General features: G+C 32.8%; 1 protein-coding gene and 1 long non-coding RNA gene across 3 annotated transcripts in view; both read left to right on the forward strand.

The window, feature by feature from the left end:
• The window catches only part of LOC148655024 (uncharacterized), a 43,632-nt gene extending 34,931 nt beyond the window's left edge, over window positions 1-8,701 (forward strand). Inside the window, exons 2-7 of the long non-coding RNA XR_015941410.1 lie at window positions 3,764-3,919; window positions 4,645-4,662; window positions 5,854-5,880; window positions 6,578-6,595; window positions 7,668-7,688; window positions 8,676-8,701. This is a non-coding gene — a long non-coding RNA (uncharacterized LOC148655024). The remainder of the gene's footprint in view (window positions 1-3,763; window positions 3,920-4,644; window positions 4,663-5,853; window positions 5,881-6,577; window positions 6,596-7,667; window positions 7,689-8,675) is intronic.
• On the forward strand, window positions 7,823-15,402 carry LOC148655025 (apomucin-like). 2 transcript variants are annotated; one of them, XM_088645102.1, is made up of 8 exons: window positions 7,823-9,443; window positions 10,336-10,367; window positions 11,100-11,256; window positions 12,429-12,466; window positions 12,910-13,017; window positions 13,102-13,141; window positions 13,576-13,684; window positions 14,719-15,402. In XM_088645102.1, exons 1-8 carry the CDS (start codon window positions 9,371-9,373, stop codon window positions 14,879-14,881), a joined length of 720 nt encoding a protein of 239 aa, XP_088501228.1. In that variant the 5' UTR covers window positions 7,823-9,370; the 3' UTR covers window positions 14,882-15,402. The 2 variants fall into 2 exon arrangements, with proteins under 2 accessions (XP_088501228.1, XP_088501227.1); XM_088645101.1 differs by having other exon boundaries at window positions 8,668-9,443; window positions 11,100-11,259.
• Window positions 15,403-16,042: the final 640 nt, after the last annotated feature.

The raw sequence follows: 16,042 nt of genomic DNA on the forward strand, positions 1-16,042 counted from the left end.
CTATTGTAAATCAAAAGGAAAGCTGAATACACAATGCGAAAACAAGATGCGTTCCATGGCAAAAGTGTGTATGGTCTTTTGCTGTATGTTATTATTTCTAGCAGAGTACTTTATCTTCACGGTTGATCTCCCCCAAAAAATATTTTTTCATCATCGGGGGTTTTACGTCTTTACTGCAAGGAGAAAACTTACTTTTTGTTGTGAATCGTGTTTTCAACAGTTATTGTTGGGTGAGTCTTGATCGATATTTTGCTTTTCATCCAACGAATGATTTAAAATGCATTTCTTTGTTATTTCTTTACAAACAACTACAATCATAACAGAAACAACGACACCAACTGTTACTCCAAAATCAACAACAGCTTCCACAACAACAGTGTCACCTCCCACAACTTTTTCACCTCCAACACCAACGACTCCTGTGACTACCACAACTGGAACGCCACAAACTACAGGTAATCAATGGTTTTCCTAACGACGAATAACAAAATCAATACTCAATTTATAATTTCCTCAAATTACCAATTTTCTGGTTTACTAACCCCACTCTCTTCAAGAACAACACTGTCCTGGACTTCAATAATCTACACGTTCAGTGGGTTTTAAAAAAAGAAGAAATAATATCTGTTTCTATGAAAACAAGATGTGAATTCAGCAGAAAAGCATTTCTACAGTAGGAAGATGAACAATGTAATATTTTAGTACAAATTACACTGTTGAAAGAAAACATGGACTTCAGTGCTGATACGGCAGTGGAAGTTTGTTTTGGTAATTTCTTTATTTGTTGAGTGTCACCAACGGAAATGATTTGAGAAAGTGATAATTGAAAATAGCACAGATTACCACTTAAATATTTAGTGCTATTGTAAATCAAAAGGAAAGCTGAATACACAATGAGAAAACAAGATGTGTTCCAAGGCAAAAGTGTGTTTGGTCTTTTGCTATATGTTATTATTTCTAGCAGAGTACTTTATCTTCACGGTTGATCTCCCTCAAAAAAGCTTTTTTCATCATCGGGGGTTTTATGTCTTTACTGCAAGGAGAAAACTTACTTTTTGTTCTGAATCGTGTTTTCAACCGTTATTGTTGGGTGAGTCTTGATCGATATTTTGCTTTTTATCCAATGAATGATTTAAAATGCATTTCTTTGTTATTTCTTTACAAACAACTACAATCATAACAGAAACAACAACACCAACTGTTACTCCAAAATCAACAACAGCTTCCACAACAACAGTGTCACCTCCCACAACTTTTTCACCTCCAACACCAACGACTCCTGTGACTACCACAACTGGAACGCCACAAACTACAGGTAATCAACGGTTTTCCTAACGACGTATAACAAAATCAATACTCAATTTATAATTTCCTCAAATTACCAATTTTCTGGTTTACTAACCCCACTCTCTTCAAGAACAACACTATCCTGGACTTCAATAATCTACACGTTCAGTGGGTTTTAAAAAAAGAAGAAATAATATCTGTTTCTATGAAAACAAGATGTGAATTCAGCAGAAAAGCATTTCTACAGTAGGAAGATGAACAATGTAATATTTTAGTACAAATTACACTGTTGAAAGAAAACATGGCCTTCAGTGCTGATACAGCAGTGGAAGTTTGTTTTGGAAATTTCTTTATTTGTTGAGTGTCACCAACGGAAATGCTTTGAGAAAGTGATCATTGAAAATAGCACAGATTACCACTTAAATATTTAGTGCTATTGTAAATCAAAAGGAAAGCTGAATACACAATGCGAAAACAAGATGCGTTCCATGGCAAAAGTGTGTATGGTCTTTTGCTGTATGTTATTATTTCTAGCAGAGTACTTTATCTTCACGGTTGATCTCCCCCAAAAAATATTTTTTCATCATCGGGGGTTTTACGTCTTTACTGCAAGGAGAAAACTTACTTTTTGTTGTGAATCGTGTTTTCAACCGTTATTGTTGGGTGAGTCTTGATCGATATTTTGCTTTTCATCTAACGAATGATTTAAAATGCATTTCTTTGTTATTTCTTTACAAACAACTACAATCATAACAGAAACAACGACACCAACTGTTACTCCAAAATCAACAACAGCTTCCACAACAACAGTGTCACCTCCCACAACTTTTTCACCTCCACCACCAACGACTCCTGTGACTACCACAACTGGAACGCCACAAACTACAGGTAATCAACGGTTTTCCTAACGACGAATAACAAAATCAATACTCAATTTATAATTTCCTCAAATTACCAATATTCTGGTTTACTAACCCCACTCTCTTCAAGAACAACACTGTCCTGGACTTCAATAATCTACACGTTCAGTGGGTTTTAAAAAAAGAAGAAATAATATCTGTTTCTATGAAAACAAGATGTGAATTCAGCAGAAAAGAATTTCTACAGTAGGAAGATGAACAATGTAATATTTTAGTACAAATTACACTGTTGAAAGAAAACATGGCCTTCAGTGCTGATACGGCAGTGGAAGTTTGTTTTGGTAATTTCTTTATTTTTTTAGTGTCACCAACGGAAATGCTTTGAGAAAGTGATAATTGAAAATAGCACTTATTACCACTTAAATATTTAGTGCTATTGTAAATCAAAAGGAAAGCTGAATACACAATGCCACAACAAGATGCGTTCCAAGGCAAAAGTGTGTTTGTTCTTTTGCTGTATGTTATTATTTCTAGCAGAGTACTTTATCTTCACGGTTGATCTCCCTAAAAAAAACTTTTTTCATCATCGGGGGTTTTATGTCTTTACTGCAAGGAGAAAACTTACTTTTTGTTGTGAAACGTGTTTTCAACCATTATTGTTGGGTGAGTCTTGATCGATATTTTGCTTTTCATCCAACGAATGATTTAAAATGCATTTCTTTGTTATTTCTTTACAAACAACTACAATCATAACAGAAACAACGACACCAACTGTTACTCCAAAATCAACAACAGCTTCCACAACAACAGTGTCACCTCCCACAACTTTTTCACCTCCAACACCAACGACTCCTGTGACTACCACAACTGGAACGCCACAAACTACAGGTAATCAATGGTTTTCCTAACGACGAATGACAAAAACAATACTCAATTTATGATTTCCTCAAATTACCAATATTCTGTTTTAGTAGCCCCACTCTCTTAAAGAACAACACTGTCCTGGACTTCAATAATCTACACGTTTAGTGGGTTTTAAAAAAAGAAGAAATAATATCTGTTTCTTTGAAATCAAGATGTGAATTCATCAGAAAAGCATTTCTACAATAGGAAGATGAACAATGTACTATTTTAGTACAAATTACACTGTTGAAAGAAAACATGGCCTTCAGTGCTGATACGGCAGTGGAACTTTATTTTGGTAATTTCTTTATTTGTTGAGTGTCACCAACAGAAATGCTTTGAGAAAGTGATAATTGAAAATAGCACAGATTACCACTTAAATATTTAGTGCTATTGTAAATCAAAATGAAAGCTGAATACACAATGAGAAAACAAGATGTGTTCCAAGGCAAAAGTGTGTATGGTCTTTTGCTGTATGTAAGTATTTCTAGCAGAGTACTTTATCTTCACGGTTGATCTCCCCAAAAAAATCTTTTTTCATCATCGGGGGTTTTATGTCTTTACTGCAAGGAGAAAACTTACTTTTGCTTGTGAAACGTGTTTTCAACCATTATTGTTGGGTGAGTCTTGATCGATATTTTGCTTTTCATCCAACGAATGATTTAAAATGCATTTCTTTGTTATTTCTTTACAAACAACTACAATCATAACAGAAACAATGACACCAACTGTAACTCCAAAATCAACAACAGCTTCCACAACAACAGTGTCACCTCCCAAAACTTCTACATCTCCAACATCAACGACTTCTGTGACTACCACAACTGGAACTACCACAACTACCACAACTGGAACGTCACATACTACAGGTAATTTCAAAATTTTGTCCCGTACCTAGTGATTGCTCTTTAAAATATCATATCATTTTATTTTTAAAATCATTTCTGATCTGAGTCTATTACCTTAATTTTGTTTAGAATCCGTTGATGGAAGTACTCCTCTTATATTTACACAATGAATAAATACATATGCAAATGCTTCTTATAATCAATTTACAATTAACATTGTTTTAATTTAATTTAATCATTCTATTCAGTTTTAAATGGTCCACAAATGTGAAAGGTTACTTTAAGTATTGTACTTCCTGTTAGAATTATTTTTTTTTTGTATTTTTCATAATACATTAAGAGAAATAAGTTGATGAACTGGATCTTTTATCCTTCATATCAAAATGACGTGATGTAATCACATAATGAAATCATATAATATGATCATTCTGAAGAAATTTAAAAACTTGTATATTTAATATATACAGTATATATTCAGTTTCTTATCAGTGGGAAACAATACATTGCTTATATGCACCATTTTAATGAAATGTAAGTGTTAAATTTTCTTTCTCAATTGGAATAGTGCTTTGGAATCAAAGGTTAAAAAATGGTTATCAAAGGAGGTTTGCAACTCCAAACTGGGTGGATATTTGAGAAATTGGCAGTTTCCCAACAAAAAGTTGTTAAATGCTAAATAAATCATTCTTAAACAAGAAAAAATGTTGTTGTTATTATTTTTATTTAATACATTTTTTTATTGACAGGTACCACAAAATCTACAGGTATGTAAGGGTATTTATTTACTCATTCTCGCAACTGTATGAAAAACTTTGATGCAGCATGAATCAGTCTTCCAGATCCATTCAGATTTCCATTGGCATATTTCTGTTAAACATTGAAATTGCCATTACATTGCATAAACAAAAAAAAATCAAATTTAGTGTTGCACATTGTGAACAGAAAACACTGTGGTTTAAAGTTATTTTTCTAGTCATATGAAAACATTGAGGTTGCTGGTTATATACTGACTTTCGTTTTTTATATTACTACTGTATATACATTTACATTTGTATATTATATGTTTGTTTTATTTTAGCTAATATTGTATACGCATGGGACTAGCCTGGGGTCATGATCATTCAGTCTTACATATCTGAAGAAGCCTTCTTAAATATTATTAATATGGACGCAAGATAAAGTAAATAATAAAAAGTATGAGTTATCATCCCAATGTGTAGTCAGCAAAGTTAAATTAACTGTGTTAATTAAAGCTGACCTCATAGTTGAACAGCACCGAAGAAGACTAATGGTCTTCAAAAAGAGAGCCCTGTCATCACTGGGAGTGGTGCAGCTCTTCTCAATTGTCCTGTAGCACATCCTACAGGCACCTGGGAAGTCTGCTGTGTTTCCAGCTAAAGATTGTGTATCACCCCTACCCACAAGGAGGGTTTGATCAACTGTGTTTCACCTCTTGGATTAAAGACACAGCCCAAATCAGAACCAATTATGTTAGGAATATAGAGACTAACCTTCTTGCCAGAAAGGCGTGTTTAAAACAGAAGCATAAACATTAATAAATTAAAAATGGATGATTCTTTCTTTACGGTTGCTTTTAAACAATATCCTTAAAATACATATGATCTTACCTTACAATCCCACCTTTAGCTTCTTTGCAAACTGTAGTCTAAAGCAAGCCAATTTTTTAATTTGAATTTTGTTTAGAATCCGTTGATGGAAGTACTCCTCTTATATTTACACAATGAATAAATACATATGCGAATGCTTCTTATAATCAATTTGGACATTGGATTTTCTCAAGGATATTTTATGAGGATTAAATGATATTTTATGAGGATTAAATGATATTTTATGAGGATTTATCAAAATATACATGTTTGCCTTTTGATGCTACATTTGCTGTAAACCTGTAAACCTTTAGACTTGTATTTAACTTTTTTCCCTTCTTTCTGTAGGACATACAACATTTTCAGTTATTACAGGTAATTGTATTCAATTCATATTATTTTACCCTTAAACCATTTTAAATTAATAATTTTTAAATACTCTGACAAAAAATTAGAGATGCTAAATCTTGTAAGGAATATTTAAATAAAGCATACTTTGAGATATAATTTATTTTCTTAGCAGCCACAAATAAGAATAAATTAACATTCTTTATTTAATTTAATCATTCTATTCAGTTTTAAATTGTCCACAAATGTGAAAGGTTACTTTAAGTATTGTACTTCCTGTTAGAATTATTTTTTTTGTATTTTTCATAATAAATTAAGAGAAATAAGTTGATTAACTGGATCTTTTATCCTTCATATCAAAATGACATGATGCAATCACATAATGAAATCATATAATATGATCATTCTGAAGAAATTTAAAAACTTGTATATTTAATATATACAGTATATATTCAGTTTCTTATCAGTGGGAAACAATGCATTGCTTATATGCACCATTTTAATTAAATGTAAGTGTTACATTTTCTTTCTCAATTGGAATAGTGCTTGGGAATCAAAGGTTAAAAAATGGTTATCAAAGGAGGTTTGCAACTCCAAACTGGGTGGATATTTGAGAAATTGGTAGTTTCCCAACAAAAAGTTGTTAAATGCTAAATAAATCATTCTTAAACAAGAAAAAATGTTGTTGTTATTATTTTTATTTAATACATTTTTTTATTGACAGGTACCAAAAAACCTACAGGTATGTAAGGGTATTTATTTACTCATTCTTGCAACTGTATGAAAAACTTTGATGCAGCATGAATCAGTCTTCCAGATCCATTCAGATTTCCATTGGCATATTTCTGTTAAACATTGAAATTGCCATTACATTGCATAAACAAAAAAAAATCAAATTTAGTGTTGCACATTGTGAACAGAAAACACTGTGGTTTAAAGTTATTTTTCTAGTCATATGAAAACATTGAGGTTGCTGGTTATATACTGACTTTCGTTTTTTATATTACTACTGTATATACATTTACATTTGTATATTATATGTTTGTTTTATTTTAGCTAATTTTGTATACGCATGGGACTAGCCTGGGGTCATGATCATTCAGTCTTACATATCTGAAGAAGCCTTCTTAAATATTATTAATATGGACGCAAGATAAAGTAAATAATAAAAAGTATGAGTTATCATCCCAATGTGTAGTCAGCAAAGTTAAATTAACTGTGTTAATTAAAGCTGCCCTCATAGTTGAACAGCACCGAAGAAGACTAATGGTCTTCAAAAAGAGAGCCCTATCATCACTGGGAGTGGTGCAGCTCTTCTCAATTGTCCTGTAGCACATCCTACAGGCACCTGGGAAGTCTGCTGTGTTTCCAGCTAAAGATTGTGTATCACCCCTACCCACAAGGAGGGTTTGATCAACTGTGTTTCACCTCTTGGATTAAAGACACAGCCCAAATCAGAACCAATTATGTTAGGAATATAGAGACTAACCTTCATGCCAGAAAGGCATGTTTAAACCAGAAGCATAAAAAATAATAAATTAAAAATGAATGATTCTTTCTTTATGGTTGCTTTTAAACAATATCCGTAAAATACATATGATCTTACCTTACAATCCCACCTTTAGCTTCTTTGCAAACTGTAGTCTAAAGCAAGCCAATTTTTTAATTTTTATTTACCTAATAATGTCATCCTTCACAACTAAAATGTTCATTAACAAACGTCGATTGTTCTTATAATAGGAGATAATCAAGGATAAAATGAGTTTCATACAGGTACAGTGCAATAATTTGAAATACTTTTTTCTATTATTTAGGCTTCACTTCTAAACCTCAAGGTAATCTTATCTTCTTTACATTGTATGTCTTTTCTGGGTGAAACTAATAAGTCAAACAACATACTGTATAAATGAATATATAAAATATATTTTTTGTTTATGTGATGGATTCATTAATTATTAATAGTATTTTCTGGAATATCTTAGTAAGTGGTGGGGAATGATACCCTGTTTTTATTTCATGAAAACTTTAACAAGACTGTTAGCCTTGACTTGACTGATTTTTGAAGGAATCTATATTATCTAATGTAAAGTAGTCCAACTTCACTTGTGCTGAGACCTGTCATTCTCTAATTTAAATTCAAAATAATACTTAAGTAGAATATTCTTTTTTAACTACAAGTTGTGATGCCCAGGCTGGGAGTGGTCCCAATGTTGTCCAGGCATAATTTGGACAGCTCTCCGCTGCAGTTAAGGCAGCTTTTTTTTCCTACTCATTATCAGTTCAGCTCCTCTCCCTTTTCTTGTCACCCTGCGTCAATAACGGCTCCATCCCTCATAATAACCTCATTCCCATTGTGTCATTCCAAAAACTCCCAAAGCTCCTCTGAAAACCTGCACTTGGACCTTGGCTTCTCATTCGCCACAGCGCTGAAACTTCAGTGATAGCATGTAAAGCATGATACAAGTTACAGGAATTCAAGAATGAATTTGGGTGTTCGGTGTTGAGTACAGGATAAAGTGCTTTGAAAATGGATGGCTATTAAGTGTTACAAAGATTTTTTCATAACGTTAATAAAGAGGAGAAATTGTATCTTCAAATATGACTTTTCAAGGTCTCAGTGCAACATCTGTTATTCTAGGCGGTTGTCATAGTGTGCAAGTAATTCTGAATTAATACTGATCTAAGTAGGAATGTTATCCAGACAAAATTTATCGGAGCCTGAAATTGGTGCTCCACTTGAATCATTTTCACAATGACAGTTTTCAGACTTACAGTATGTGTCTTTCAGACATGCTCTCTGATGATTTGTTCTCTTCATTCAGGTGTCATGAATCCTGGCGTTTTATGATCTTCTGGGATATCTAGATACTTAGAACACTGGAAAACCTATGTTATCTCATGCACTCTGGGGGATTTAAAACAGTAACAGAACACAAAGATTATTAAATCTCACCTGAAAAATTGTAGTTTGTAGAGTTTTAGAGGAGAACTAATTGAATGATTCCAGATAATATCCAATCGTTGTATTGCTTATCAGAGCAACCTAACCAAATGAATCAGAACCAATAACTATTTCACAGCACCCTACTGTTAAAAAAAATCAGGAGCTTCTGAAAAAGAATTGTTATCTTTGGCTGTATGGAAAAGACATATGAAGTCATTAGGAAATAATTGTTTTACAGTAGAAAGTGTGTGGTTTTAATAATTTTGCATCTATCACTCTCTCAAATGAAAGTATGTTTTTCAGTGATGATGTCAGTGTCACAATGTCACAAATGTCAGTGTTATGAGAACATGATCAATATAATACCAGTTAATCATTTATTTTTTAAATCTTAAAAATTAAAAATGATTTCTATACCATAAGTGTGTATGGTCTTGTATGTGATTCTCCTAACCATCATAATTCAACATAATAATGTTGTTGAAAATAACGTTAACTTTACATTTATTATAATACTTGTTTTCCTCTATTATAATTTTGCCTATCTTGATTGATACTTGATTGATATTTAAAATGTATGCATGTTTTTTCTTCTTAGTAAGTACAGCTACTCACACTACCATATGTAGAACACCAGAACCACCAGGTAATATAAGTTGCTTACTCCCTGCCTAGTCTTTGCTCAGTGGAATGACATGCTACTTTTTTATTTCAGTTTTGAGGTTGACTAATAATATTGTTTAGTATAGAATCCATTGATAGAAATACTCCTCCATTTAATTTATACATTTATTAAATAAATATTCTACTGCAGCTCATAATAATATGAACATTAGATCTACAAAACTGTTGCATAGACTTGAAGCAATTAAAAATAATTTTCCCTAAGAATTTTTTTTTATTACTATTTAAAGGGCAATTCTTAGTTTTATTGTTTTACATAGAATTCCACACTCTAAAACTAAATAAAGTAATCAATGGTTTTCCTGAGAATATATTAAAATATCAATACTCAATTGATAAAGTTCCCCTTTAACAAAATATTCTATCTTTCTAGCCTTGCTCTCTTAAATAACCGTACTGTCTTCAAATTCAGAGGTCTACCTGGTCATATTAGCTTTATTTTAAAATGAACCTTTGTTGTGTTGTCAGGTTTAGCTTATGTAAAATGTGGTTATTTTCTCTGCCCCCCAAAACACAATAATGATTTTTTTATCCAGATTGTAAAAATAAATAGATTTAATGCTTAAAACATTCATTAACTTAAATATATATTTACAAAAATGCACAGTAAAATAACACTGTTTAAAATTATGTCTGTACTTAATTATGGCTAATGTGTTTTCAGAAAAAATAGTATTCAGAGCTACAAATGATAGTATTATGTAGATTAGCTTATGTTTTCATTTTCTGAAATATGAAAGAAAGGACTAGGAACAGTGCAATATGTGTAGTGACAGATAATACATTTTAAAGAAAATGAGAACTGTACATTTTGGTGCTGTGTGAGACAATATTATCGTATTTCCATTTTGTAGTTTGCCTTGGACCTCTGGGAGAGATCAAGGCGGTGAGATTATTTTATATGATTTTTTGATAATGTCTTTCTCCTCTCTGCAGGCTGTTCATTGGTTGGTCATAGTTTGGGTGATTGACTGTGACCTCTAATCTATATTCTTAAAGATGTTCTCCCTTGGTGGTATAGACTCAAAGATGCTGATGTTGAACAATTTATCATTAAAGAGGTTGAGAATAGACCCCGTTTATGATGTCCTGCTCTGTGTTAAAGACTCAGGATAGGCTCCTTATCAGAGAGTCCCCTTTCAGCTGTATTCCAAGTGCTTTACACTGAGATCTTAGCTGTTTGGGTTATTGTCTGGGATATCTAATCAGTGACAACATTTGATAAATAATGCTAATGATATGTACAGGTATCTGTGAGATATCTGTAAAATTACAGTCAAAACTCTTAAGTATTGCGCAACTTAAAGTCTTACGAAAACCTATAGACTCACTAAAGTCAGAAATCATTCTGTATTTTCTGCTATTTAAGTTTGCCAGGAGTACAAGGCTTGGTCTATTGTTATAAGAAGAAGACTATTTATGCATAAGATCATAAACATATACACAGTGAAAACATGTAAACTCCACCCAGAAGGTTCCCCAAGCTAAAATCAAACCTAAGAGCTGCGAGGCAGCAGAGTTAAATGCCATGCCACCATGCCAACCAGTTATTTAATCTTTTTTCTGTTCAGAAATTTTAGGTACTTTAATAATTTTGTGTCACATTCTTGCTTTTTAGATTAATGACACTTGGGAATCCAAATGCCATACGTGTACCTGCAATATCACAAATTCAGTGGAGTGCAAACCCAAAAATGTTACATCTACAACCACCTGCAAGGACAATGAAATCTTGGTGACAATTAATAAAACTGACTGTTGCCAGACACATTATTGTGGTAAGTAGTTCATAACATGATGGGTAATTGAATTAATTGCTACTTCTGTGCAGTGTTTCTTCACTTATAGCTGTTTAAATTAACATTATTTCAGTAAATACTCATATATACAGTATATTGTTACACACATTTATTGATGATTGGACAAGTGCAAATATACTGTTTGATGATTAAAGAGTTACAAAGTCCTTTATTTTTTAGTTTATTTGTACATAGCACAAATAAGGCTTCTGTGCCTCATGCACTTACTAGTCTTTACAAAGGTGTGTTGCTTTAACTAAACACCCAACCATTCAGTTTCACCTGGAAAGTTAAAGAAATGCTTTGAGTATTTAAATGTATGAACAGGTCGCGAGTGACCAGATTATGAATTGCATCACTTCTCTGCATAGTCTTCCTGTTTTTTAACACTTGCATTCCATCAACTCCTACAACTCAAATAATTTAAATACCATTCAGGTCTAAACATTGGCCACTGTGTAACTCATGCACCTTGACCCTTTGAACTTCTTTTCATTTTACCTATGGTCTTGCTGTATTTCATACTCAGCTCACTGAGCCTCTAAAAGATGGCTCTAAGGGTGAGAACATGTCCATGATCACAAGGTCCAAAGGACAGCTTAACTATAGTCTAATCCAAAAAGTCTATTAAGATGGCATCAAGAAACTTTAATCACTGCTGTGCACATCTTGTAAAACATGGGAAGTATGTGTGGGGGGGATTCAGTCAGTTTTATTTATGAATTTTCTTTGCTTTTTGAATAAACCTCATAAGACATTAATTAAGGGTGGAGCGGTGGCACTGTGGCTAAGGATCTGCACCGGTGGCTGGTAGGTTGCCAGTTCAAATCCCGCGGTAGAGGAGTCTTACTCTGTTGGGCCCCTGAGCAAGGTCCTTAACCCCAGCTGCTCTAGGGGTGCTGTATAAATGGCTGACCCTGAGCTCTGACCCCAAGCTTCTCTCTCCCTGTGTGTCTTATAGAGAGAAAGCTGGGGGATGCAAAAAGACAGATTCCTGATGCCAGAACGTATTTATGGCTAATAAAGTGATCTTAAATTACATAATAGTTTATTACAATACTGGCCCTGCAATAAAGACTATGTACAGTAACATACTGACAATAAACTCAGTACCAATTTCCTTGCAATGTTTCTTCATTCTCTCCCAGTTGAGAAGACCTGTGAATACAAAGGACAAATATATAAGGTATATTCCATTTTTATATTACAATTATGTTTTATTCATGGGTAAATGCTGCTCCATACTTCCTGTTGTCGGGATACAGAAAAGCATGAAGTTAAATTTAGGGGCATGCTATTTACTTTACACAGTATAACTCTTACACAGTATAACTCAGTATTACACAGGATTAACACTTGTGTCATCTTCCATTCTTTACCATTTTGTACAATCCAAATTAATTGTGTGTTTACTAGATTAAAATGAGAAATAACATATTTATGAAATCAAAGGGAATTGCTCGGTGATGAAAATATGAGATTTACAGACATCGTGGCTACTTACTGGGTTTCTAATTTCATACCTGCTATCAAAGACTTACTTTTATAAAGGTGTCATTGTAAGCTGCAAAAATACAAGTATTTCTAAATAAAACTGCTACAAATTGTTATTTCAATTCCTACATATAGGTTGGACATAATTGGACCGATCCCTCACAGCCATGCCATTTCTACAGCTGTGAAAAGTCTGGCATCATTCTGGAAAAGAAAATGTGCCCTGAACTGAATTGCCCTGAGGTATTTCACTTTGACATCCTTTAGTTAAAATCTTTAATTGTTAAAATACTGGACATTTTCTCACTTCCATCTATTTATTTACAGGAACAAAGAATCTGGGATAATGACCACTGTTGCTATACATGTAAGTTCAATTTTATATACCATCCATCTGTCTATTATCTAACTGCTTCATCTAATTCAGGGTTGAGGGAGTCTATCCCGGCATGTAACGGGCACATCCTGGACGGGACACCAGTCCTTCTCAGGGCAGACATAGACATAAACACCCAAACACTCACAGCAGGGCTAATTTTACCAGAAGCTATTTAACCTACAGTACCAGTATATTTTTGGACTGTGAAAGGAAACCAGAGCACCTGGAGGAAACCCATACAACGACAAGGCAAACTTTTAAACTCCACATAGATACAGTAGCAACCCAGGTTCAGAATTGAATCCAGGGCTCAGGTGCTGAGAAGTAACAATGCTAACCACTTTGTCATCACCCTAATGCTTTGTACCACAAATAAAAATATGTTACATTATATATTAATAATTATACATTTGTTGTTATAGGCAAGGAAACATGTTCTCCAAAGAATTACTCTGTGAATGTAAATGATAGTAACTGTTTTGGAATGATGGAAACTTCAGTATGTGTAGGCCAGTGTGAATCTCAGCATCGGTAAGCTCTTTAACTTTTTCTTCATTTTTACTGAATACATTTATTAAATTGCAGAGCACATACTTTTTAGTAGCTGAGTGGCTTATGTTCAGTCAAGAACCGCAAAGCTTTATTTAGTGGCAGAAATGGTCTACAAACATCTTTGACTAGAACTAGTCTTTAAATGCAGACTAGAAACTAGATTCCCTAAGGCCTTTGAGGGATCACATAGTGTCTATGAGTTAGTTATATACGTTGATGGACATTTAAGTGGATCATTGGGTGCTTAGTATTTTTGAAAACAGAATTTCTCCCAGGAAATGAGCCTATCTGTGACATTAAAGAACTTGTTCCAAAACGTTAATTGCTAAAGGTTTATAAGAGGCTTGCAATAAAAATACATACTTGGAGAAAGCCGTAGACAACATTGCCCCCTAGAGGAGAATCTGAATATATATGCTATAGTACTTTGTTTTGGGGAAAAGCTCTCTTCCTTTCTGTACAGCAGTGCTATACTGATATTCTTCTGTTCGGTTAAACAAGGATTTAAAAAATATCAATTTTAGGTAGACCATCAGGAGACCAACAGGAGTACAGATCTAGGGTGGCTTCCTATTGAAGGAACAAACTTCAGCAAATAATGCAATCTAAAGTTTACTATTGCTGGCATAAACATATATAAATTATTATCTTTTTTTCTGCTTGAGAGATACAAATGACTGTGTTCAAATATTTGTTTTTAAGCCATTAGTAATTTTTTAATCACTTTGATCTTGCTGGTATACATTAGTATAAATAAATGTCAAATGCTTGCCTTTAAAAAACTCAGTAACTTAAACTTTACAAACATGAATAAACAGTGAATTAAGAGTTAAGCAGCACTTACATACATTAGGTAATATGAATGACATAATGAAGACCAAAATATTGTCAAGTGCATGGTATTTATTAATGATAATAAGTAATACATATTGATGGAAAATATAATCGTATACATATTTCTTTTGACATCAAAGTTATAGTTAAATGAAAAAAATGTTGTTTTTTTATTTTAGGTGGGAACTATCTGGAGGGATCTTTACAATGAAGCAGAAGTGTCAATGCTGTCAAGCAGAAAAATCTGAAAAAAAAGAAATAAATTTGACCTGTAATGGTGATATTTCTAAAACATATTATTACACATACATCACTAGCTGTGCATGTCATGTGTGTAACTGAGGCATCGCACCATAACTAGAATGTCATGCCTGTGTCAATTAATCTAGGTGATACCTCTGTTTTTAAACTGTTTTCTTAATAGACTGGTGGAGGTACTACATTTATTACAAATAGGAATTGTTCAATTTTGTTCATATTGCTATCTTTAAAATTATTACAATATTTCAGACTTTTTACAAATACAACAGCTAATTTAGTTTTAAAATGTAACAGTCTTCAAATTTTATGATAATATTGGAAAAATGGGGGAAAGGTCTCTTTGAATATAATCAGAATACTTTTGGTTTCTCCAAAAAGATTGTTAGTGAATCAGATTGTTAAAAAGATCTCATGGAGGATTGAAAGGTTTTAATTGCTTTTACAGATTTAAAAATAAATGCAAGTCATAAATGAAAATTCAGCTCAAATAATTTTAATCTGTATTTACTTTCTAAAAAAATTAAAATGTATCTCAGGCAATAATCAATGATTCTGTTTGAACTATGTTTCAAATATCAAAATAAAATTAGTTTTGCAAGTTTGACAGTGTCTGTAATTTCAATATTTTGTCTGGTTGTGCTAAGAGTAGAATGATCCTAAATGTTTTTTTTTTTGGAGAATAGTTACAATCTAATGAAACTACACCCTGGAAGAAAAGCATGTTTTGTCATTGTCATCATGATCATGATCTTCATCATCATCATTTTACAGTGTTGCATACACATATTAGAAAATGAACCTCATGTGTACTACATTAACACTTAAAACTTTTTGCTTGGATTACCACTAAAGATTTCTATTTTTTAAATACTGTATTAAAACCTGTTCATTAAACTCCTTACTTACAGCTTTGGGGGCTGTGAAGCCTATAAACACATAGATCTTGTTTCTTTGTCTCTGTTATGAAAAAAATAAATCTATGAAAATTAGAGAATTATTTCTGAACACTTGCCAAACTGAAAACTGAAAAATTCACTGTATTCAATTGCTGGTTGATCAGCAGGTCATAGAAGGATTTTTTTTCTTTTTTAAGATTATCCAGATAATAAATGTTCAATGCAATTCAATTTAACTATATATTTGTTACCATATTGAATTATTATTACCACTATTAGATTATTCTCTTATTCTCTTCCCTGCCAAAATCTTACAGAAGGGACTGTTTCCTTGGAGTGATACATC

This window comes from Lepisosteus platostomus, chromosome 9, assembly GCF_059453375.1.
Source record: "Lepisosteus platostomus isolate fLepPlt1 chromosome 9, fLepPlt1.hap1, whole genome shotgun sequence".
Classification (NCBI taxonomy): Eukaryota; Metazoa; Chordata; class Actinopteri; order Semionotiformes; family Lepisosteidae; genus Lepisosteus; species Lepisosteus platostomus.

Coding starts and splice junctions, on each gene's coding strand:
- LOC148655025 (XM_088645101.1), top strand. CDS start 9,371: ATGTATGCATGTTTTTTCTTCTTAGTAAGTACAGCTACTCACACTACC. Junction 10,368..11,099: donor CTCTGGGAGAGATCAAGGCG/GTGAGATTATTT, acceptor CTTGCTTTTTAG/ATTAATGACACTTGGGAATC. Junction 11,260..12,428: donor TTGCCAGACACATTATTGTG/GTAAGTAGTTCA, acceptor ATTCTCTCCCAG/TTGAGAAGACCTGTGAATAC.